At 36.2% G+C, this 23947-nt stretch overlaps 1 protein-coding gene across 1 annotated transcript; it reads right to left on the bottom strand.

Moving 5' to 3' along the window:
- Positions 1-1780: 1780 nt before the first annotated feature.
- LOC139847366 (succinate--CoA ligase [ADP-forming] subunit alpha-2, mitochondrial-like) lies at positions 1781-5891 on the bottom strand. The gene is made up of 7 exons (XM_071837028.1): positions 5626-5891; positions 4925-5134; positions 4598-4768; positions 3905-4028; positions 3733-3794; positions 2556-2637; positions 1781-2183 (listed from the first exon to the last, which is right to left on the bottom strand). Exons 1-7 carry the CDS (start codon positions 5815-5817, stop codon positions 2047-2049), a joined length of 978 nt encoding a protein of 325 aa, XP_071693129.1. The 5' UTR covers positions 5818-5891; the 3' UTR covers positions 1781-2046.
- Between the last annotated feature and the right edge of the window lie 18056 nt (positions 5892-23947).

The following is a 23947-nucleotide window of genomic DNA, read 5'->3' as shown; positions in this document are numbered from 1 at the left end:
TCCATCCCAATAAGAACACCAAACCTAAGATATCATATCTTTTTGGAAGCAACAAACCTTTCATTAATTGTATGAGTCCCTTTTCGGTTTCTTGCCAATTTTAGTGGATATAGGTTCGGAGTATAAATGGAAATGGTGTCCAGTATGATGTGTTGCACTTGCATGCTTTTGCTTTTGCTTTTACTTTTGCTTTTGAAGTTTTTTTTTCAGCTTTTGTCTGAGTGGGCTGATACAACTTTTTTAAGCGTATTGTTAGCACTGGCGAATCTATGTGCGAAACTCAATGGAGTCCTATACAATTTGAGTAGTACTTTGTAAGGTTTTTTTTTCAAAATATGACTGTTTACTTGAAAAAAAGTCATTGATTTTAAAAATATATGAGATCATATCTTTAAATATAGTAGTGTCCTAAAAAATTTTAGGTGTAATTTGTAGTAAGAAATAAAAAGTTAGTGGGGTCAAAGGAACTCACATGGTTAAGAGTAGACTCACCACTAATTGTTAGTTGTTGATGTGTGGTGATATTGATTGTGTTGCGTCTTCGGCTATTTGCAACATTTTTTTAACTGCGGTTAGGAGTCACCAAAGGGGGTCGAACGTGATAGCCAACACATTCCACTTAGAGCTAAAAAATAGCTCTTTTTCAGGTCCATATCATACTGAGTAAATAGGTATTCCAATATACCCTTTGACATCAACAATTTTTGCTTACTTCTTCCTTTTTGAACGGCTAGATTTTTATTGAAGAAAACACCTCTAACAAAATGATAGGGAAGCATTACAAAGTCTCTAAAAGCCACACTTTCCAACTAGAAGAAATATTGTCTCTATGTTTTAACCACGAAAACGAATACATAAGAATGGAACCAAAAAGTTTACATTTCTTCATTGAACTATTCACGAATAACACGCAATATCTATATCGCCACGGCATCCATAGAAGAGTGTAAATAATGGAAGAATCTCTGCTTGTTTTCCCTAGCAGATCAACTATCTAACCACTCCAAAATGTTCGACCAAGACACGAATTGAACAAATCAAGATCCAACCAAACCTGAGTGCATCTCCACAATTCAGGGGTTGTAAAGTGAGGTTAGATTATGGTTTTAACTTTGTTGCCTGCTTCTTATTTTTAATGCACCTAATAAGAGTATTCTGAACGAAATGTTGAGATTGGCAGTAGCTAAAGTTTCAATTTTTAACACTAGTAACTTTTATTTTAGAACACTAGTTTAGTAACAAAGCTTGCGTTTTATCTTAACAATTTTGATATCTTTTTTTGGGAAAAAATGAATACTCGTATAAAAACGATATCGTTTTCCAAAGAAAAACGCCTTCAACAAGAAATACAAAGAGCATGGAAACACGAAATCTCGCGTCTAAAAAGCAATCACCTAAACAAAAACAAACCAAATAGAAACTGAAAAATACACGAAAATACAACGAACAAAACCAACCTAAGTGCACAAAACGAAAATACACAAAACCAACCTCAAGAGCCGCCTTTTTCAATAGGGTTAAATTTGACATCTACTTTGTCTTATATAGGGTCAATTAAAACGAACAAGTTTAAAAAGTATTATGATTTACAAAATCGAGTACAAGAAACCAAATGAACATGAAATGTTCTCTGTATTACCGACTAATTCGTAACTTCCGGTATCTACTCCCACTTATACACGATGATTAACATTCAACCTTTCTTCTTTACAATAAAAACTGACTTAAAATTTTGAGCTTTACTTCAAAAGATTAATTGAAATGCACAATTCTTTATCGGAATTTAAAATTGAATTGTAGAAATAGGCACAAAAAGGTTGTGTTCCATTCAACTCAATCAATCATAATGAGTTGTGTAAACTCCAAATACCTGTACTCCTTCAAATTTGAGTTTGCAAAAACTAAAGAAACAATGCCATGACACTTGGCTTGTCATAAAAGGAAAAATTGCTAAAAATACTCAACGTAATCGACTTAACTCGCCTGGGTGTTTTGTTTATGTTCGTTATTATGAACTGAAAATGGGTTCTTAATACATGGATGGAATCAGACAAGGCCCCTTTGTTTAAAGACCTCAAACATTGCAGATCCAATCTTGGCGGGTGATTCTACAACCGTCACGCCTGCTTCCTTAAGGGTCTTGATTTTGTCTTGTGCAGTACCCTTTCCACCTGATACTATAGCTGCAAGGTTCAAATGGAGATCGATTCAGTTAATGATCAAAGACATCGGACAATAAGCTATAAGCTATATATCTTGAAAGCAATGGAAATATTGGTTCCACATTTGCAACGGAAATAAAATAAAATGAAACACTACTAAAAAAAACTGCAAACATGTAGTTGAAGAACTAACAACATTTAGCTTACAAACTTTTTACTTGGAAAAAGGTAAATAATTTATATATTATTAGCAGGAGAAAGGCACGGCAAAAATGAATGACCCAAAACTCCAAAAGACAACTATTTTTTTTTATCACACTGCCTACTTGAATAACATAGGCAATATAAAATATGTTACAAAGTAAAATAAATATATATAGAGCAAAAATATACCTCCAGCATGACCCATACGCCGACCAGGTGGAGCAGTAAGTCCAGCAATAAAGCCAACAATAGGCTTATCAGTGCCGCTTTCCTGTACCACATGAACAACTCACAATTAAGGGTCTTCATTTTCGAACATCCAAAGTTTCATAACCCCAAGTTTGCAAATTTTTAAACTTTGGATACTAGACTTCACCATCCACAACCCTATCCAGAATTTTGGGCTATCCAAAATTAATTTCGGATAGGATATAGGGTTCTGAATCATATAATAAATATAATAAATAATTTTATTTCTATTTTTGTGTATCTTAAATACAAAGATTTCTACATTAATAAGATTTGAACAATGAATTAAACATAGTTTATGAAATAAAACTATATGAAAGAAATCTCAAGAATGATCACAATACTAATACAATAACTTGGTCTTTAATAATATAAGACAGATCTTTCATGTAAAAATAATAATAACACGATTTAGATTATATACTTTAGTTTAACAAAATAAGTAATATAATTATAAATCTTATATACAAAAATCTATTTTTCGGATAAGATTTACCCAACAACTTAAAATCACTACCCAAAACCCGAACCGAAAAGTTCAGATACCTGCACTTCGGGTGCCCGATGATACAGATAATTTTGGAACGGATGTATTGGATGTTCGTATCAGAATCAGATATAAGAAATACTACTACTAGTTGATGACAATAAGGTAATTTCCCAAACACTTGTTAAGTACATTGCATATATATTTTTTAACATCTAGAATTCAATTTCCATAAGTGACCAACCAAAGCTATGCAATTTCTTACATGATGGGATAGGTGTTTGAAACTTTGAACTAAAAGGCCGGATTAAACCCCAAAAAGACATGCAGGTTTTAATGATTCTTACAACTTTCAAGTTCATAATATCATCGAGTAAACTTTAAATCCCAAATAAACAGAGTGTCTCATTAAGTTTCTGCAGTTAAACCATATCTTTAACAGAGATGAGTTTATATAAAGCACACAATAATCCAATTCGTTTTATATTTTAAGACTACCATTAAAAAATCACTAAATGGGCCACATTAAGTTTGTTTCCATTGTCATCTTTAAATCACAAATTAACAACAAGAGAAGACAGCATTACAAGATCATGTGAGCAAACTGTATACAAGTGTATCATATCTTACCTTTATAAGAGCAGCAGCATCTTCTTCTGCAGTACCACCTATCTCACCAATCAGAACGATACCTACATAGATTTTAGAACACATCAATACAGGTCTTCTCTCTAATTGGATCAGTATACAATCACCCAAATTGAAGAAATTACTACATGCCAATTCATCAAACTTAAATTACCTTCTGTCTGAGGATCAGCAATGAATTTTTTCACGCAGTCCACAAAGTTTGTTCCGTTAAAAGGATCCCCACCAATGCCTACACAGGTGGATTGGCCTAGGCCAACAACAGTGGTTTGGTAAACCTGTGAAAAGGTTAAGCAAGCCAATATATAAGTTGCATACAATGTAGTAAAATTTATCAAAACAGTTGAAGGAAATAAAATTCTTAAGAACATAAGCTTGATGTCATTTTCTATGTCAAGCTCGCACCATCAACTCCATGCACCTCCATTCAACAATTCATAACAATCGTGTAAAGTAATCATCTATTATATCAGAAACTTATTGCACCCTATTATGTTACATGGATTTGTCAGTTAACACATTATGAGCTCATGATACTGTCTTGGTTATTAGTTTATTCTAGATTCCTATCAGCATCCAAAGAAACAACTTAGATTTTGACAACATAGTGAAGAAGCTCAGATCACAGACAAATCTTTACTTGGTCAAACCTTCATCAGTGGTCCTACTTTAATTGAAGTAATCTTTGTGTTAAAAGTTAAACTATTAATGAAGCAGCAAGGTATATACATATAACCCAAGCTTCATAAAAAAGCAAATGAATTAGAACTTTTACAAAAAGAAGTAGAAGAAAAAAAGCATGAAAAACATAAGCTAGAGGGATGAGTAATAGCAGCTTAAATCTCACCGCTTCATAAGTTAGTGTGCCAGAACGAGACACAATACCAATACGTCCTGGTTTGTGAATATATCCAGGCATAATTCCAATCTTGCATTCTCCAGGCTTAATGATACCAGGGCAATTGGGACCAATTAATCTTGTTTTTGATTGCTGAAGAAGAGCAGCCTTTACCCGAACCTATATGTAAGAATAATAATAATAAAGGGAAACACAGTTATAATTATTGAAGTACAAGTAAATTCAAACATGGCAGACGTAAATACGTAACAGTAATAAGCTACCTCTATTAAACAGCTGTACATGAATATATCAGATAAGAGTAAATCAGCTTACCATGTCATGTTGTGGGATTCCTTCTGTAATACAAACAATTAAATCCAGTTCAGCCTCCAATGCCTCCATTATTGCGGCTGCAGCAAAAGGTGGAGGTACATAAATAACTGATGCATTAGCCTTGGTTTCAGCTTTTGCGTCTGCAACTGAGTTGAAAACAGGAAGCCCTAAATGCTCTGTTCCACCCTTCTTTGGAGTAACTCCACCAACCTACAAGTTAACAAAATTCGAAATAATACATATCAACAAAATGTCATTACAGCAAACTAAATTAAATTAAATTAAATAGACCTTTATATGAAATCGAAATAAAACTATTCAGGTACAGTAAGGTAGTAAACTAGTATTCACAACTGTAACGTATCAACTTCACACTTTCAGAAATACAATTAATACAGATGCTTTAATATTTTTATTATGCGAACATTTAATATTAATTAACAAATAACAATATTATGAGTGTCATTGTTGTAATTAATGATGCAAAATTATATAAATCAATTTACGGATCACAGGACAATTCAAAACCCTAGATCCGACAATAGCAAGTGCATAACGAGATCACGTCGCAATCAAAGGCGGACGTCAACGTGAGGTAAATTAAAAATACGTTATAAACAACAGCGAACGATTAATAAATATATTTATGTTATATTATGAATATAAAATATAAATAAATGATAATTAATAATAAGATGTACCATTTTAGTGCCATATTCGATGGCTTGTTCGGTGTGAAAAGTGCCATTTTTACCCGTGATTCCTTGACAAATGACGCGAGTATTTTTGTCGACGAAGACGGCGGGAGGTGGAGGAGCGGTGGCGAAAGAACGCGATTGAGAGATCGAAGATTTAAGTTTTGAGATGAATCTAGTGGTGGCGTGCCGAGACATTTTGGTTAGCTGGCTGCTGAATCCTCAAATCGAAAGACCTTAATACAGAGACTAGAGAGGGATGACAATTATTTGAGGAAATAATAAACAGGATTAGCGAGGGCAAAATTGCACATTCTTGGGAAACAAATAATGATCGGGCCGGGTATTTGATTCTTTATTCGGACCCGTATATCAATGTGGTACGGACTACTATTTAGGGGTTTTCAGAATTAGGAACAGTGTTTGTAAAAAACCCGATTACTCATCAATTAATCCACGATTAATCATTTTTATGAGTAATCCGTTCCGATTTTTAAAAATTCATTTAATTAAACGGTCAACGTCAATTGATGGATCAAAATTGAATTTGATAATCAAAGTCATTCAAAGTCAAAAACGGTTAACATTTTAACGTGAATTTAAACTAGAATTTTATAATTTTGAAGTAAAATGAACAATTTTAAACAATTATGTTAAAAATTATCTTTATATTTATGGTTTTTTTTATAGTTACACATATAATTTTTAAAATTTAGTATTTAAATGTATACACTACAATCCGATTAATCTCCGATTAATCCCCGAATTTTCGATTAATCCTTCTAAAGTCCCGACCGATTAATCCCCGAATAACGAATTTTGCAACCTTGATTAGGAATTTAGGATAACTCAAAATTGGAATAGTGAATTTGACCATTTGATATTCGAATCCGCAATAAATTGGACTCGGATATTGAACTACTCAAATATCGGAGGTTTACTTTTATGGAGAGATCAAATACAATCATCATATATATATACATCTCAACATAAACCTAATTCGGATCTGGAGATATTTTGTTTGAACATTTTTTGGAAAATTTCGGCATCTCAGAAAAATTTTGGTGAGATCTCGGACGTTGACTTTTTAGTTTTTTTAATATAAATATATAAAAATAAATATATGTGTACTTAAATACATTTTTACGAGATTTTACATGAAAATTCGAAAAATGTGCGAGAAAATTCAAGATTTTACGAGAAAATCTGAGAAATGAGTGAGAAAATTCAAGAAATTGTGGCTTTGATCAAGTTTGACGCGGTTGACAGAGAAATCTTGAGAGTTGTTAGGAATAAAGTTCGTGAACCCTATCAAGACTTGATAACCCTAGGTTATCAAACCCACTTTCAATAAACGAAAAGTATGTGAAGATACTGAAAACTAGCAAGAATCGTAAAAGACAAAAGAATTTAACCAGGTTATATGTAATCACGATTGATTACTCTAATCCTCGGCCACCAAAGAGAGTTTTTTTATTGATAAATTTCGTGAATACATGTATGGGTTACAATAGGATACTTAAATAGGCAAAACAATACAAGGAAATAGCTTTGGGAGCAAGAAAATGTGTTTTCTAGAAATATCTCCCGTCAGGCCCTAACTTGTAGTGACCCGAACTTTTTCATGATTATATATTAAATGAAATTGATATTTACATGATTAAATGTTTCCAACATATTAAGCAATCAAACTTGTTAAGACTTTGAAATGAGTTTCATGTAGACCATTGACCACCCAGTTTGCCTGATGATTCACGAACGTCATAACTTGTGATAATTATATAATCGTTTTATTTTTTTATGATGTAAGTTTTTATTATATATATATATATATATATATATATATATATATATATATATATATATATAAGAAGAAATAAAATTAAATCAAAGATGTACAGTAAAACACTATTTACTACAGTAAAATACTATTTGCTACAGTAAATTTTCGCTGCTACAGTGAAATACTATTTGCTACAATAAAATACTATTTGCTACAATAAAATACTATTTGCTACAGTAAACACAATTTACTCGTATTCAATCCGTATTCGTACAATGTAGCGACCCGACAAAATCGTCATTTGACGGCGCCGTCTACTTAGGTCCCGTTACGTGGTCATAAGTCTTTAAAACAACGTTTGACCAAAAGTATGTCGCATTCATTTCAAAAGTATAGATGTTTCAAGGTTTACAAAGTAGTTCGACAACTAGTTACGTTACAAAGTTTAAAATACAAATGAAACATATGCGACACAATTTGAAAGTAGCCAAAAGACGCTCCACGTATGCATGTATACTCGACATCCAAGCAAGTATCAAAAGAAATGAGAGGAAGCATGTATCACAAAACGTTCAAGGACCTGAGAAAAACATAGAAATCTGTCAACGAAAACGTTGGTGAAATCATAGGTTTAAGTAAGTAAGTACAAGTGAACCACAAGATTTGTAACTTGATATAATAGTAATACATTCCAAAAGTTAATATTCACGAGCACCCAATTATCAATGCTTAACATTCCTTCCATAGAACCCCATCACAATAGTGTTAGAACATACACTGTTTCTCGAAAATATATTCCATTCGTAAACGGTAGCGAACCGTTTGAATGAGGGTTTGTCAAACCCATATGGCCATATAACATAAGTTCTCGCTTACACCCGGCAAGTGTAACTAATAATAATCGAATTGAGGATTTTTGTTCAAACTCGTATGTAGAATGTTTGTTTTCCTGTACTTGTGTTCACTTAGTAAAAAGAAACGTTTATGTTTTCTCATCCCAAATGTAAGTTCAAAAGAGTAAAAGTGGGACTATGATCTCACCTTGAGTGCACGTATGTAAAGATACTTTAACAAGTAAACGTGTGCAAGAACGAATGCTAGTCTTGACCTAAACAAATAGGTTGTATCAATATCGGTAAACGCGGTCGGTCAAAGTGTTCAATTAGTCCTATGGCTCGTTACAACTCGATTACTAAAGCATGTGAGTCAAATTGTCACGTTTCATGCAAGATACAAGTATAAAAGCATGTTAGAATGATTGCACAAACATTTGGTTAAGTTTGATTAAAAGTCAACTTTGGTCGGTTAAAGTCAACGAAAAAGTCAACACGTTCGGGTCGGGTCCCGAACTATTTTTCTGAGGTTTTTATTCACATATAAGTTTGTTAGAACAAGTTACATGTGAATCGGAGGTCCATAGCATGCCACACATTTTTCGTATATTGGACAAGGAGGTCAGAACCTGGACACGCCTAATGTAGTGGCCGCGACATAGGCTGGTCACGCCGCGGCAATACACGCGAGCTGGTACCTGGCCAGTTTCAGTTTTCTAAGTCTCAAACCAAAACCTTTTTATGCATAAAACACAAACCGCAAACACTTAGAACTCGCATCTTATATCGTTGGAAAGCTCTTTTGACAAGGAAAACAACTAAGCACATTTCAACAACCAAAAACATCATTTGTAACAATCGACTTTCCAAAATAAATGATCAATTAATGTTCATCATAAATGCTCAAGTTCATAAATGCACAAAATATGATTCGGGAACTTAATGCATGCATATAATACGCCGTTTTGTAGATAATCAAGCATACGATCTAACTAACTACTTACCAACCACAATTCATGGCATTCAATACATTAAATGTTCACATTCAATTCTATCATACCCTAACCAACAACATCAAAATCACTAATCATGTTTATGAAGTTTTCTAAAACAACCTACACATCAAATTGAAGCTAGTGATGTTAGGAACACATTTAATACATGCATTTATAACATTTAACATTATTCAAACAACCAAATCACCAAATCAAACACACCAAAGTTTCAAGTTCATGCTAGTTACCAAAATAACAAGATCGAACATATAAATCATATATTCATGTTAAACTTGAGCCATAGACACTAATTAACAACTTTATAAGTTAAAAACATCAAGAACACAAAATCTAGTGATTTTAGAAAGTTACTCAAACTTGATGAAATCGGTATGGAATCGAAGAGGAAGTTGCAAGGATTCCAAATATGTAATTTGTTTTGATTGAAGCTTGCAAGATGTGATTTGGATGATGAATCTTGAAATGGAGAAATGAGAGAAAATGTGAAAGTATTGAAAGAAAAAGAAAATGAAATGGAAAAGAAAGGGAGGTGGGGTTGACTAGTCAAATGCTAGTCACCTCTTTGGCACTTTGGCGAAACTAGTCCCTCGAGTTCGGTTGCGGGTGCGTGAATTACCTAAACGAGATATTTTTAAAACGCGCATCAACGGGAGATGTTATAAACATATAATGGAAATTTATAATAGTTAAACGGAAAAAGGCGGGATGTTACATTACCTACTCCTTAAAAGAAATTTCGTCCCGAAATTTAAGTAGGCGTAGTAGTCGTTGTTTCTTCCTCGGAATCTTGCGTTTCCGGAACCGGGAAAAGATGAGGGTATTTCCTTTGCATTTGATCTTATCTTTCCCAAGTAAACTCGGGTCCCCTTTTGGCGTTCCAGCGGACCTTGACAATCGGGATTCGGCTTTGTTTTAGCGTCTTGACAGTGGTGTCCACGATTTCAACCGGTTCCTCCACAAAATGAAGTTTGTCATCAATAGTAAGTTCCTCAAGAGGGATGACGATATCGGGTTCTGCAAGACACTTTTTCAAGTTGGATACATGAAAGGTAGGATGAACGGAGCTCAATTGAGATGGAAGATCTAAACGATAAGCAACGGTTCCAACACGCTCCAAGATTTCGAAAGGACCAATATACCGCGGGTTTAGCTTCCCGCGCTTCTCGAATCGGATTACACCTTTCCAAGGTGCGACTTTTAACATTACGCGATCACCGACTTGAAATTCGAGGTCGTTGCGTCTTTTGTCGGTATAGCTCTTTTGACGACTATGGGCCGTCCTAAGCCTATCTTGGATTCGAACGATTTTCTCGGTTGTTTCATGAATGAGTTCGGGTCCGGTGATTTGTGTGTCGCCTACTTCGGCCCAACAAAGAGGTGAACGACATTTTCGGCCATATAAAGCTTCGAATGGTGCGGCGTTAATACTCGCGTGATAACTATTGTTGTAGGAGAATTCGGCGAGAGGCAAGTGCTTATCCCAAGCTTTTCCAAAGTCGACAACGCAAGCTCGTAGCATGTCTTCCAAAGTTTGAATTATGCGTTCGCTTTGTCCGTCGGTTTGTGGATGATATGCGGTGCTCATGTCTAAACGCGTTCCCAACGCTTCTTGTAAAGTACGCCAAAATCTAGAAACAAAACGGCCATCTCGGTCGAAGATAATCCATAAGGGTACACCGTGTCGGGCTACGATTTCTTTAATGTAAAGTTGTGCGAGTTTCTCCATGTTGTCGGTTTCCTTCATGGATAGGAAATGTGCGGATTTGGTGAGACGGTCAACAATAACCCAAATAGTATCATAACTGCCAACCGTCTTTGGTAGTTTGGTGATAAAATCCATCGTTATCCTTTCCCACTTCCATTGCGGGATCTCGGGTTGTTGAAGTAGTCCGGATGGTCTTTGATGTTCGGCTTTGACTTTGGAGCAAGTTAGGCACTTTCCAACATAAGTAGCAACGTCCTTTTTAATGTTCGGCCACCAATATTGTTCTTTGAGGTCGTGGTACATCTTATTGGCACCGGGGTGAATCGAATATCTTAACTTATGGGCTTCGTCTAAAATAAGGCTTCGCAAGTCCCCATAACTAGGCACCCAAATTCTTCCGGCGAAATATCGGAGTCCGGTTTCTTTAACTTTGAATCGAGAGGTGAGGACGTTCAAGTGTTCGAGAGAGATGTTTTCATCCTTGAGAGCCTCATCTTGGGCTACACGAATTTGACTATTTAGGTTGGTGTGAATGGTGATGTTTAAAGCTCGGACACGAAGAGGCACAGCTCTTTTTTCGACTCAAGGCATCGGCTACTACGTTTGCCTTCCCGGGATGGTAACGAAGCTCACAATCATAATCATTTAAAGTTTCAATCCACCGTCGTTGTCTCATGTTTAGTTGCTTTTGATCAAAGATGTGTTGGAGGGTTTTGTGATCGGTGAAGATGGTACTTTTGGTTCCATAAAGATAGTGTCTCCACATTTTAAGTGCAAAAACAACGGCTCCAAGTTCGAGATCATGTGTCGTGTAGTTTCGTTCATGAATTTTGAGTTGTCGAGAAGCATAAGAAATGACTTTCGTTCGTTGCATCAACACACACCTAAAACCATGTTTCGAGGTGTCACAATACACAACAAAATCATCATTACCTTCGGGAAGTGACAATATAGGAGCGGTGGTTAGCTTTGTCTTCAAGATTTGAAATGCGGATTCTTGTTCGGTTGCCCAAATGAATTTATTTCCCTTGTGAGTTAACGCGGTTAGAGGTCGAGCAACCAAAGAGAAATCCTTGATGAATCTGAAGGTATTTCGTATGCCCGAGAGACATATTAAATTAATGTGGCTAATGTGTTATGATCCAAGTCGAGCCATACCCAATAACAAGCTTACCAACACTTTATATGTATTTAATCTTAACGACTGGATCGTTAAATAAATACGCGACACTTGAACTTTAGAAAATCGGTTTTCTAAAATGTTATTACTTGAAATAAATTATTTGGATAATTTGTATTTAATTATTTATAGGTTTAAATAATTATATTGTGTTATATTTTATAAAATTGGTTTATAAAATAAGTGACTTAACAAATGCATACTTTATACAATAAGTTTTATATAAATTACAAAGTATTTTATAACAAGTTTTATAAAATATAAACCTTATTATATAATTAAAAGTGTGCAGAATTTTGGAGTCTCCAAGGAGACACCCATGCCTTGTTTTGTCACTTTTAAGATAGCTCAAATCCTAAGGTACATGCTTAAGTAGTTTACCAAAGCCTTGACTCAAGTAATACATGCAAAAATACACTTAAACACATAAAAAAAAACTGCAAAAAACTCTTTGCTGCTACTGTCTTTTGCCGTGACCAAAGAGGGAAGAAAAAGGGTTCTTCATTTGATTTTGCAAGTTCTAATTAAGTGTCAAATAAATCCTAACTAAAAGCTAGGGTGTTGGTGCAAAGTTTGGGGTATAACAACTTGAGGTTTCATACTTTTGAAGCTCCATTCATCATCATCTTCTTCATCATCAACTACATAGCTTGGAGAAGGTATAATCTCTTATCTATCTTGTAGTTTGTAAGTATGTTTCACAACTTGATCCTAATTGCGATTTAACTTTAATTGGTTAAAGTTTAACAAGACTAAAATTGGTAATTACATGCTTTCGCTAAGTTTGACTCTTATTATGTTTTATGCATTTTGGAACTTGTTAAATCCTAACAATGGTATCTAGAGCCGAAGTTGATGGAATATGCTTCGAGATGATTTATTATACCCACTATATTTTTGTATTTTATGTACATGCATGAAAGAAAAATGCAAAAATTAATGGGTTTGGGTGGGTATGTTATTTAGGCCGAATTGTTTGAGTCCCAAAATGGGTTTTGGGCTCTTCCATTTTGGTCATATTTGTTGTATGTAGAAGTTCACAATCAAGCCTTGACCTTTTGTTTGGATGATTATTAATAATTCATTTGGTATGTAATATTAATTCCTTCATGTGGTTGTAATATTCATTCAATTTGGTTTGTAATTATATTATTTTGGTTATGTAATTTATTTTATATTTGGCATGTAAAATAGATTAGGTTGTAATTTCAATTTTAGACAAAATGTATTAGGATATATATTTTGTAAAAAGATGAAGATGATGAAGACTTGAAGAACACAAGTACAAGCATTTGGATGCAAGGTTAAGTGGGAGGTTAAAACCTCTTACTTTATGTTTCACCCATTGACCGGTAGCATTTTGTTTTCGGCTAAACAAAATGTCTACCAAAAGGCTTGATTGTGAACATTTGTTTTGCATGCGTGGCTGATTGTGGATTGTGTATGTTACTACAACAAGTTATCACACAAGTTAACAACAAGCAAAACTACAATTTAATTGGTTAAATTATTAACAACATGAAATTTACCAAACCACAATTTAATCGGTTAAATTAAAAATGGCAAAAGGACATTAATAAATGGTTATTAAGAACACTAAAAGGATTATAATAAATGGTTGTTGAATCACATATATAAAATGGTTTATATCAAGTAATTGGCTAAATTACAAGACTTGAAAATGGATTTCAAATGAACCATACACTAAATGCATGTTGGTGTATGGCATAAAAGTTTTCTTAAACTAGAAATAATGAAAACTTAAAATCCCTTATTCACAAGGCAAACAAGTTAAACGCCATCCTTTTGTGTGACACTTGAAAATATTAGGGAACTCATAATGGGATAAAGGTCACCTAACCGTTATGAGCAAACTAATATGATTGAGGTAAATTTCGCACACTTGCGGGATAAAGGTCACCTAACCACTTGTATGTTAAATTTACACGTTTACGCAAGTATGACGACTTGATTTGGGAATCATGAACTTAGGGTCACCGAAGCATGAGGATCAAATAGGCGTTGATGGGATAAATATTCCATGCAAAAGGATTGCATGATCCCATAACTTAGAAGTTGCAAAAGGATTGCAATTTTCATATAATGACTACCTAGCTAAATCAATTGACGGGATAAAGGTCACCTAACCGAAATTTGGTTTACCGTTGGATTCTAAAATTTAATAAATATCAATTGGATTTAAAGGGTATTGATTGTTAAATTAAAATTAATACTTAAACAACTTTGTTAAATTTTGTAGATGGCCGCCAATAACAACAACAACATTCCAAACTCACCTATCAACTTTAACAACCTATCGTTGAGGTCAATCCTCGAAAAGGAAAAACTCAACCATACGAACTTCATGGATTGGTTTCGCAATCTAAGAATTGTCCTCAAACTAGAGGATATGGCGTATGTATTGGAAGACCCCATTCCCGATCAACCGGACGAGGATGATACGGAAGGCATGGCTTATTGGGAGAAATATTTCACCGATTCGTTGCAAGTTTCTTGCCTCATGCTTGGGACTATGATACCCGAACTCCAAAAGGATTTTTAACATCATAGTGCATATGACATGATCACACAGTTAAAGGAGATGTTCCTTCAACAAGCTCGTGTCAAGCGCTTTGAAATGGTTTGATCGCTTCATGCATGTCGGATGGACGACACCCAATCTGTTTCATCTTATGTCCTTAAGATGAAAAGCCTAATTGATTGAGCAAACTGTCTTAATTGCAACGTGTCTAATGAATTAGCCACGGACCTTATCCTTAACTCATTGTCAAAGAGGTTTGACACATTCGTGTTAAATTATAACATGAATGGTTGGGATAAAAGCATTGATGAATTACATGCCATGCTTAAGACGGCCGAAGCGAGCATGGGTAAAAGGGCTTCACCCATGTTTATGATCAATGAAGGCGGGTCCAAAAACAATAACACTTCTAAGCCGAAGGCGGCTAAGAGGAAAGGACCCGCCTACCAAGGCAAGGGCAAGGGAAAGGGGAAGATGGTTACACCAACCAATAACAATAAGAAGCAAAAGGTTGCCGGAAAGGCTAACCCCAAGGAAGATTCGTGATTTGGTTGCGGTGAAATGGGTCACTGGAAACGCAATTGCCCGGTCTACCTAAAAGAGTTGAAAGAAAAGAGGGATGCAGGGCAAACCTCAGGTAATGTATATATGGTATACATTGAGCTTAGTATTACTTCTTCTAATACATGGGTATTAGACACAGGATGTGGAACTCATATTTGCAATTCTTTGCAGGGGTTCAAAAGAAGTGATCAGGAAGCGGGAACAACAAGTCTCTTCATGGGAAATGGAGCAAGGGTGCAAGTGAAAGCTCAAGGAGACTTTGTTTTGAAGCTACCAAGTGGTTTGGAGCTTATTTTGAAAAATGTTTTGTATGCACCCGATTTATCTCGAAACATTATTTCTGTATCCCGTTTGAAACAATATGGTTTTAATCTTAATTTCATTAATGATGATATCCATGTTTCTTTAGATAATGTGTTCTATTTTAAGGCTTCGCCTTCGAATGGTATTTATGAATTGGTTCATGATGACACATCATACAATAGCTCAATGTTCCATGCAAACACCAAGAAACTCAAAAGGGATTTGAGTGATTCCTACTTATGGCATTATCGCCTTGGTCACATAAACAAGAATCAAATGCATACACTTCAAAAGAATGGCCTTTTGAAATCAAATGAACTAGACTCGTTTGATGTATGTGAATCTTGTTTACAAGGCAAAATGACTAAAGCACCTTTCAAAGGGACCTATGAAAGGGCTAAGGACTTATTGGGATTAATACATTCGGATGTATGTGGACCCTTTAAGCCCATAACTAGGAACGGTGAAAGATACTTCGTTACTTTCATTGATGACTTCAGTCGTTTTGGATATGTCTACTTGTTAAGACATAAGGACGAAACTTTTGAAGCATTCAAAGAGTATCAAAACGAAGTACAAAATCAACTCAATAAGACAATCAAGGTACTTCGTACCGATAGAGGAGGTGAATACCTAAGCGATGCTTTCCAAGATCATCTTAAAGGTTGTGGGATTATCTCACAACTTACTCCTCCTGGAACACCCCAACTTAATGGAGTTTCCGAAAGGAGGAACCGAACCCTAATGGATATGGTTCGATCTATGATGGCTAGAAGCTCGTTGCCTCTATCATTTTGGGGTTATTGTCTATGCTCCACGGCTCGTATTCTAAATATGGACCCAACCAAGAAAGTGGAACGAACTCCTCATGAGATGTGGTTTGGAAAACCTCCATCTCTATCATACTTAAAGGTATGGGGATGTGAAGCTTATCCTAAGCGTTACGTCCCTAATAAGTTGAATGCTCGATCCACGAAGTGTATCTTCATAGGATATCCCAAGGATGATATGGGATACTATTTCTATGATCCAACTGAGCAAAATGTATTTGTTGCTCGAAAGGCTGAGTTCCTTGAAACTAAGTTCCTAATGGAAGGAAATAGTGAGAGGAAGATAGATCTTGAAGAGGTTCAAGATCAAGTAGCTGATACACAATTGGTTGACACTAGCACTCAACATGAAGATGTTGAGAATGATCAAATGGATGATTAAAATACACAAGACGTTCACAGATCTGGTAGGATTAGTAATCCCCCTGAGAGATATGGGTTCCTCATGGATGGTTGCTATGTGGTTGATTTGGATGAACCAACAAACTACCAAGATGCTTTATCAAGGATTGATAAGGATAAATGGCAGGAAGCCATGAACGCTGAGATGCAATCCATGTATGACAACCAAGTTTGGGAACTTGTTGAACAACCTACTGGCTCAAGGCTAGTTGATTATAAATGGATTTTCAAAATGAAAACTGACATACATGGAAACTTGGATACATATAAAGCTAGACTTGTAGCAAAAGGTTTCACTCAAACTCAAAGGGTTGACTATGATGAAACTTTTTCGCCTGTGGCAATGCTAAAGTCTATTAGGATATTACTTGCCATTACTGCTCATTATGATTATGAAATATGGTAAATGGATGTCAAGACCGCTTTCCTAAATGGACATCTTGAGGAAGATGTCTATATGGTTCAGCCTGAAGGTTTTGTTGATCCGAAGTTTCCTAAAAAGGTATGCAAGTTAAAGAAGTCAATCTACGGATTGAAACAAGCATCTAGAATGTGGAATCATCGTTTTAATGAGGAGGCTAAGAAATTTGGCTTCATTAAAAATGGTGATGAAGCTTGTGTATACAAGAAAGCTAGTGGGAGCACTATCATGTTCCTTGTACTATATGTGGATGATATATTGTTATTTGGAAATGATATTCCAGATATGCAAGGTGTTAAAACTTGGTTAAGTAAATGCTTCTCCATTAAGGATCTTGGAGAAGCACAATATGTTTTGGGGATTGGGATCTACAGGGATAGATCCAAGAAACTGATAGGTTTAAATCAAAGTGCATACATTGAAAAGATCTTGAAAAGGTTCAAGATGGAGAACTCTAAGAAAGGTTTGGTACCCATTCAAAAGGGAACACTTCTCAGTTCATCTCAGTGCCCCACCACGAAAGATGAACAGGAGAGAATGAAGAAAGTTCCATATGCGTCTGCCATTGGGTCAATCATGTATGCAATGATATGCACTAGACTGGATGTGTCATGCGCCCTAAGCTTGACAAGTAGATACCAGAATAATCCAGGAAACAGTCATTGGATTGCTGTCAAAAGTATATTGAAATATCTTAGGAGGACTAAAGATATGTTTCTAATATATGGGTCTGGGGAGGAGGAACTCGCTGTAAAAGGGATGCGAGTTTCCAAACTGATCGAGATGATTCTCGATCACAATCCGGTTATGTCTTCACGTTAAATGGAGGTGCGGTCTCTTGGAAGAGTTCAAAACAGGATGTTGTTGCTCTATCCACTACAGAGTTGGAGTACATCGCCGCATCATTGGCAGATCAGGAAGCTGCATGGATGAAGATATTCATCGATGACTTAGGAGTAGTCCCTTCCATTCAGGACCCTCTTGAGATCTTTTGTGACAACGAGGGTGCGATTGCTCAAATCAAGGAACCTCGTGCTCACCAAAAGACACGTCACATTGAGCGGAGATTCAACTACATAAGGGATGAAGTTGAAAAGGGAAATATATGTATTCGCAAAGTTCACACAGATCTTAATATAGCAGATCCTCTCACGAAGCTCTTACATGGAGCAAAACATGCAGGACATGTTTGTGCATTAGGGCTTCGATATTCTAGTGATCGGTCATGATCTGTTTTAAGTATTATAACGGAATGAAATTGTTCAAACTCATTAATATAATTATGGTATTGATTTATTTTGAGTTATGTTCCTATTTTGCATATTTTATCCATGAATAAGTAATTATTCTAAATTCCGTAGTAGATCACATTTGTGGGAACAAGTGTGAGTTTTAGACTATTATGGACTTGGATTGGTACACATTCACGGAATGAATGTGGGGCAAGGTTGCAACCAAGGTTCATAGATATTTGTGGGACACAAATATTGGAAGACCCGCTCTCAAGACTTACTAAATGGAGCCTTTGTGGTTGATCACATGTAATCTTGAGTAAAGGCGAATATCATTGTATCCTCTGACCTGAGATACATATTGGGTTCGAATATTTACTAAGTACTGTGCCTTGATTCTTTCCTTCGCTATTCTGAAATATGGTAGTTCATAAGGAAGAGCTCAGGAATGATACAAGGTATATATTAAGGACGTATGTAGTCAAGATGGAATTTATCCCTCTTATTCGTTGAGAGTCAGATGTTTAAGGCCTGATAAAGTTAAATCTAAAAGAGAGTGATCACTCTGTGTCTCTTGGATTTAACATGACATCTAGGACAAAAGGATGTGATGAAAGATTCACCTATTCATATTCGAGATGGGAACTCGAAAGGGATGATGTTATTGAATGGCAAAAGTCATAACATATTGGGGGTGATGGACGGTCGTTAGGTGGTATCCGTCACTTGCATTAATTTCTTATGTTTCTCGTGCAAGTGGGAGATTGAAGGTATTTCATATGCCCGAGAGACATATTAAATTAATGTGGCTAATGTGTTATGATCCAAGTCGGGCCATACCCAATAACAAGCTTACCAACACTTTATATGTATTTAATCTTAACGACTGGATCGTTAAATAAATACGCGACACTTGAACTTTAGAAAATCAGTTTTCTAAAATGTTATTACTTGAAATAAATTATTTGGATAATTTGTATTTAATTATTTATAGGTTTAAATAATTATGTTGTGTTATATTTTATAAAATTGGTTTATAAAATAAGTGACTTAACAAATGCATACTTTATATAATAAGTTTTATATAAATTACAAAGTATTTTATAACAAGTTTTATAAAATATAAACCTTATTATATAATTAAAAGTGTGCAGAATTTTGGAGTCTCCAACGAGACACCCATGCCTTGTTTTGTCACTTTTAAGATAGCACAACTCCTAAGGTACATGCTTAAGTAGTTTACCAAAGCCTTGACTCAAGTAATACATGCAAAAATACACTTAAACACATAAAAAAAAACTGCAAAAAACTCTTTGCTGCTGCTGTCTTTTGCCATGACCAAAGAGGGAAGAAAAAGGGTTCTTTATTTGATTTTGCAAGTTCTAATTAAGTGTCAAATAAATCCTAACTAAAAGCTAGGGTGTTGGTGCAAAGTTTGGGGTATAACAACTTGAGGTTTCATACTTTTGAAGCTCCATTCATCATCATCTTCTTCATCATCAACTACATAGCTTGGAGAAGGTATAATCTTTTATCTATCTTGTAGTTTGTAAGTATGTTTCACAACTTGATCCTAATTGGGATTTAACTTTATTTGGTTGAAGTTTAACAAGACTAAAATTGGTAATTACATGCTTCCGCTAAGTTTGACTCTTATTATGTTTTATGCATTTTGGAACTTGTTAAATCCCAACAGAATCTACGGTAGTATCCGGCGAGACCCAAAAATTGACGAATGTGAATAGGAGTAGTAGGAGTCTCTCATTTACTAATGGCTTCGATTTTCGATGGATCAACTTTAATACCATGATCACTTGCAACATGACCAAGAAATTGAACTTCCTTCAACCAAAATTCACACTTGGAGAATTTGGCATAGAGTCGTTCTTGTCTCAAAAGTTCAAACACAAGTCGGAGATGTTGTTCGTGTTCTTCTTCGCTTTTAGAATAGACCAAGATGTCATCGATGAACACAATAACGAATTTATCGAGATACGGTTTGCACACGCGGTTCATAAGGTCCATGAACACCGCCGGTGCATTAGTGAGACCAAATGGCATGACAAGGAATTCATAACTACCATAACGAGTTCGGAAAGCGGTTTTGGAGACATCTTCCCCCTTAACCCTTAATTGATGATAACCCGAGCGGAGATCGATTTTCGAATATACACAAGACCTTTGTAGTTGATCAAAGAGGTCATCGATGCGAGGAAGAGGATATCGGTTCTTAACCGTCAATTTATTTAGTTCACAATAATCAATGCACATTCGTAGGGATCCATCTTTCTTTTTAACAAACAAAATCGGAGCGCCCCATGGTGAATGGCTAGGTTGGATAAAACCACGGTCAAGTAGTTCTTGGATTTGACTTTGCAATTCTTGCATTTCGGATGGAGCAAGTCTATATGGTGCACGTGCTACAGGTGCAGCTCCCGGAATAAGATCGATTTGGAATTCTACCAGTCGATGAGGTGGAAGACCCGGCAATTCGTCGGGAAATACATCGGAAAAGTCACTAACAACTGGCACATCATCGATATGCTTCTCATCGGACTCGACTTTCTTAACGTGGGCAAGGATCGCAAAACAACCCTTACGGAGTAGTTTTCTAACTTTAATGCATGAAACGAGGTTGAGTCCAGTGCAACTCTTATCGTCATAGACGATCAAAGGTTCGCCATTCTCGATAGGAATCCGGATTGCGTTAAGATCACAAAGGAGGTGAGGTTTCGTTTTGGCTAACAAATTCATACCGATTATTACATCGAAGCTTCTTAGTTCCATGGGTATCAAGTCAATTTCAAACTCTTTACCCAAAATATTTAACGTACACCCCCGGTAATATGTGTCGGCACTCAATAGTTTCCTGTTGGCCACTTCAATGGTATAAGTGGTATTTAATGGAAGTGGGGGAGTGCTAAAAGAATGAGTCAAAGTCTTGGATACAAAACTCTTATCGGCACCCGAATCGAATAAACAAGTAACATAAGTGTTGTTGAGAAGAAACGTACCCGTGACTAATTCATTGTCATCTCGGGCTTCCACGGTGTTGATGTTGAAAGCTCGGCCGCGTGTATTGGGGCTATCTTTCTTCTTCGGGCATGCATTTCTATAATGGCCCGTTTGGCCACATTCGTAACAAGTGCCCATCTTTGGTGCATTGGGCCCCTTTCGAGCGATGGGGGCGACACTTTTACATTCGTTGGCCTTATGACCAACTCCTTGGCACCGATGTCAAATTAGCTTGCCACATTCACCAAAGTGATGCTTGTTGCATTTGTTGCAAAGAGGTAGGTTTTCGGCATAACCCTTCTTGCCGTCGGAGGTGTAAGGCTTTTTGGCAAAGTTGTTGTTGCTTGATTGAGGGGATTCCCATTTTCTTTTGTTGTTACCCGACTTATCCTCGGCTTTAGGTGCCGGCACTACAATTTTGTCCACCGTTTCTATCAATTTGCGGGCCATGTTCAAAGCTTCTTGATGATTAGTGGGTTTGGATGACATTACCCCGTGTTTGATGCTCTTTGGAAGACCATCCATGTAAAGTTCAACCCTTAAAGCTTCGGGGTTCACAAGGTTTGGGCACATCAAGGCTAGTTCAGAAAATCGTTGATTATAAGCCTTGAGATTGTTTCCGACTGCCTTCAAAGTTCTTAGATCTTGTTCGAGCCTTCGGGTTTCTTCACGAGGGAAATATTCGACGATCATCTTTTCCCTTAAGTCGGCCCAAGAGAGGGCGTGAGCTTCATCGGTACCCACCGATTGTACATAGGTGTTCCACCATGTGAGGGCGACACCGGCGAAAGTGTGAGTGGAGTATTTGACTTTATCTTGGTCCCGACAACCGCTTATGCTAAAAACGGCTTCCGTTTGTTCGAACCATCGAGTGAGAGTAACCGGTCCCCCAGTCCCATCAAAAGTATGAGGTTTGCACCCCATGAAGGCTTTATAGGAGCATCCCTAGCTTGAGTTACCGTCTCCTTGATTGTTGTTGTTGTGATTGTTGTTATTGTTGTTGTTGGAGGAGTGACCGGCCATGGCCGCATCCACGGCGGTGGCTATCATCCGTTGAAGGGTTTGTTCGGGAGTCTCATGGCGTGGCACGCGACGAGGAGGCATTGTTCCTTCAAAACACAAGAATACCGTTGATTAGTATTTTTAATAATACTAATCATAATATGGAATAAGGATAGAGAGAAAAAAAAAATTCTTGACTCGCCTTAAATTCTTTATGCCATAATGTCGGAACGTTCATATGAGTCACCATAATATAATTCCGGAAATTATATTACCCTGATTCATATGTGCATTCGACATCATTTCATATAGTCAAGGTGGCGTGTCAATCAAATTAAACAACGTGATATTAAGATGAAATTAGAGTAGATATGAGTAGAAACGTTCGAGTATAAATGCACAAGTAGTCAAGTAATTCCTACTTCAAGTCTATATGCCGGTTGTAGTCTAGACTCACTAATGTACCCTATGACTCGGGGTTGACACCAATGAACTCTAAATCCCTACAACCAATGCTCTGATACCATCTGTAGCGACCCGACAAAATCGTCATTTGACGGCGCCGTCTACTTAGGTCCCGTTACATGGTCATAAGTCTTTAAAACAACGTTTGACCAAAAGTATGTCGCATTCATTTCGAAAGTATAGATGTTTCAAGGTTTACAAAGTAGTTCGACAACTAGTTACGTTACAAAGTTTAAAGTACAAATGAAACATATGCGACACAATTTGAAAGTAGCCAAAAGACGCTCCACGTATGCATGTATACTCGACATCCAAGCAAGTATCAAAAGAAATGAGTAGAAGCATGTATCACAAAATGTTCAAGGACCTGAGAAAAACATAAAAATCTGTCAACGAAAACGTTGGTGAAATCATAGGTTTAAGTAAGTAAGTACAAGTGAACCACAAGATTTGTAACTTGATATAATAGTAATACATTCCAAAAGTTAATATTCACGAGCACCCAATTATCAGTGCTTAACATTCCTTCCATAGAACCCCATCACAATAGTGTTAGAACATACACTGTTTCTCGAAAATATATTCCATTTGTAAATGGTAGCGAACCGTTTGAATGAGGGTTTGTCAAACCCATATGGCCATATAACATAAGTTCTCGCTTACACCCGGCAAGTGTAACTAATGATAATCGAATTGAGGATTTTTGTTCAAACTCGTATGCAGAATGTTTGTTTTCCTGTAATTGTGTTCACTTAGTAAAAAGAAACGTTTATGTTTTCTCATCCCAAATGTAAGTTCAAAAGAGTAAAAGTGGGACTATGATCTCACCTTGAGTACACGTATGTAAAGATACTTCAACAAGTAAACGTGTGCAAGAACGAATGCTAGTCTTGACCTAAACAAATAGGTTGTATCAATATCGGTAAACGCGGTCGGTCAAAGTGTTCAATTAGTCCTATGGCTCGTTACGACTCGATTACTAAAGCATGTAGTCAAATTGTCACGTTTCATGCAAGATACAAGTATAAAAGCATG

Source organism: Rutidosis leptorrhynchoides, chromosome 5 (genome assembly GCF_046630445.1).
Source record: "Rutidosis leptorrhynchoides isolate AG116_Rl617_1_P2 chromosome 5, CSIRO_AGI_Rlap_v1, whole genome shotgun sequence".
Lineage (NCBI taxonomy): Eukaryota > Viridiplantae > Streptophyta > Magnoliopsida > Asterales > Asteraceae > Rutidosis > Rutidosis leptorrhynchoides.
Note: the sequence above shows the minus strand (reverse complement) of the source record. Positions and strands in the feature narration are given on the sequence as shown.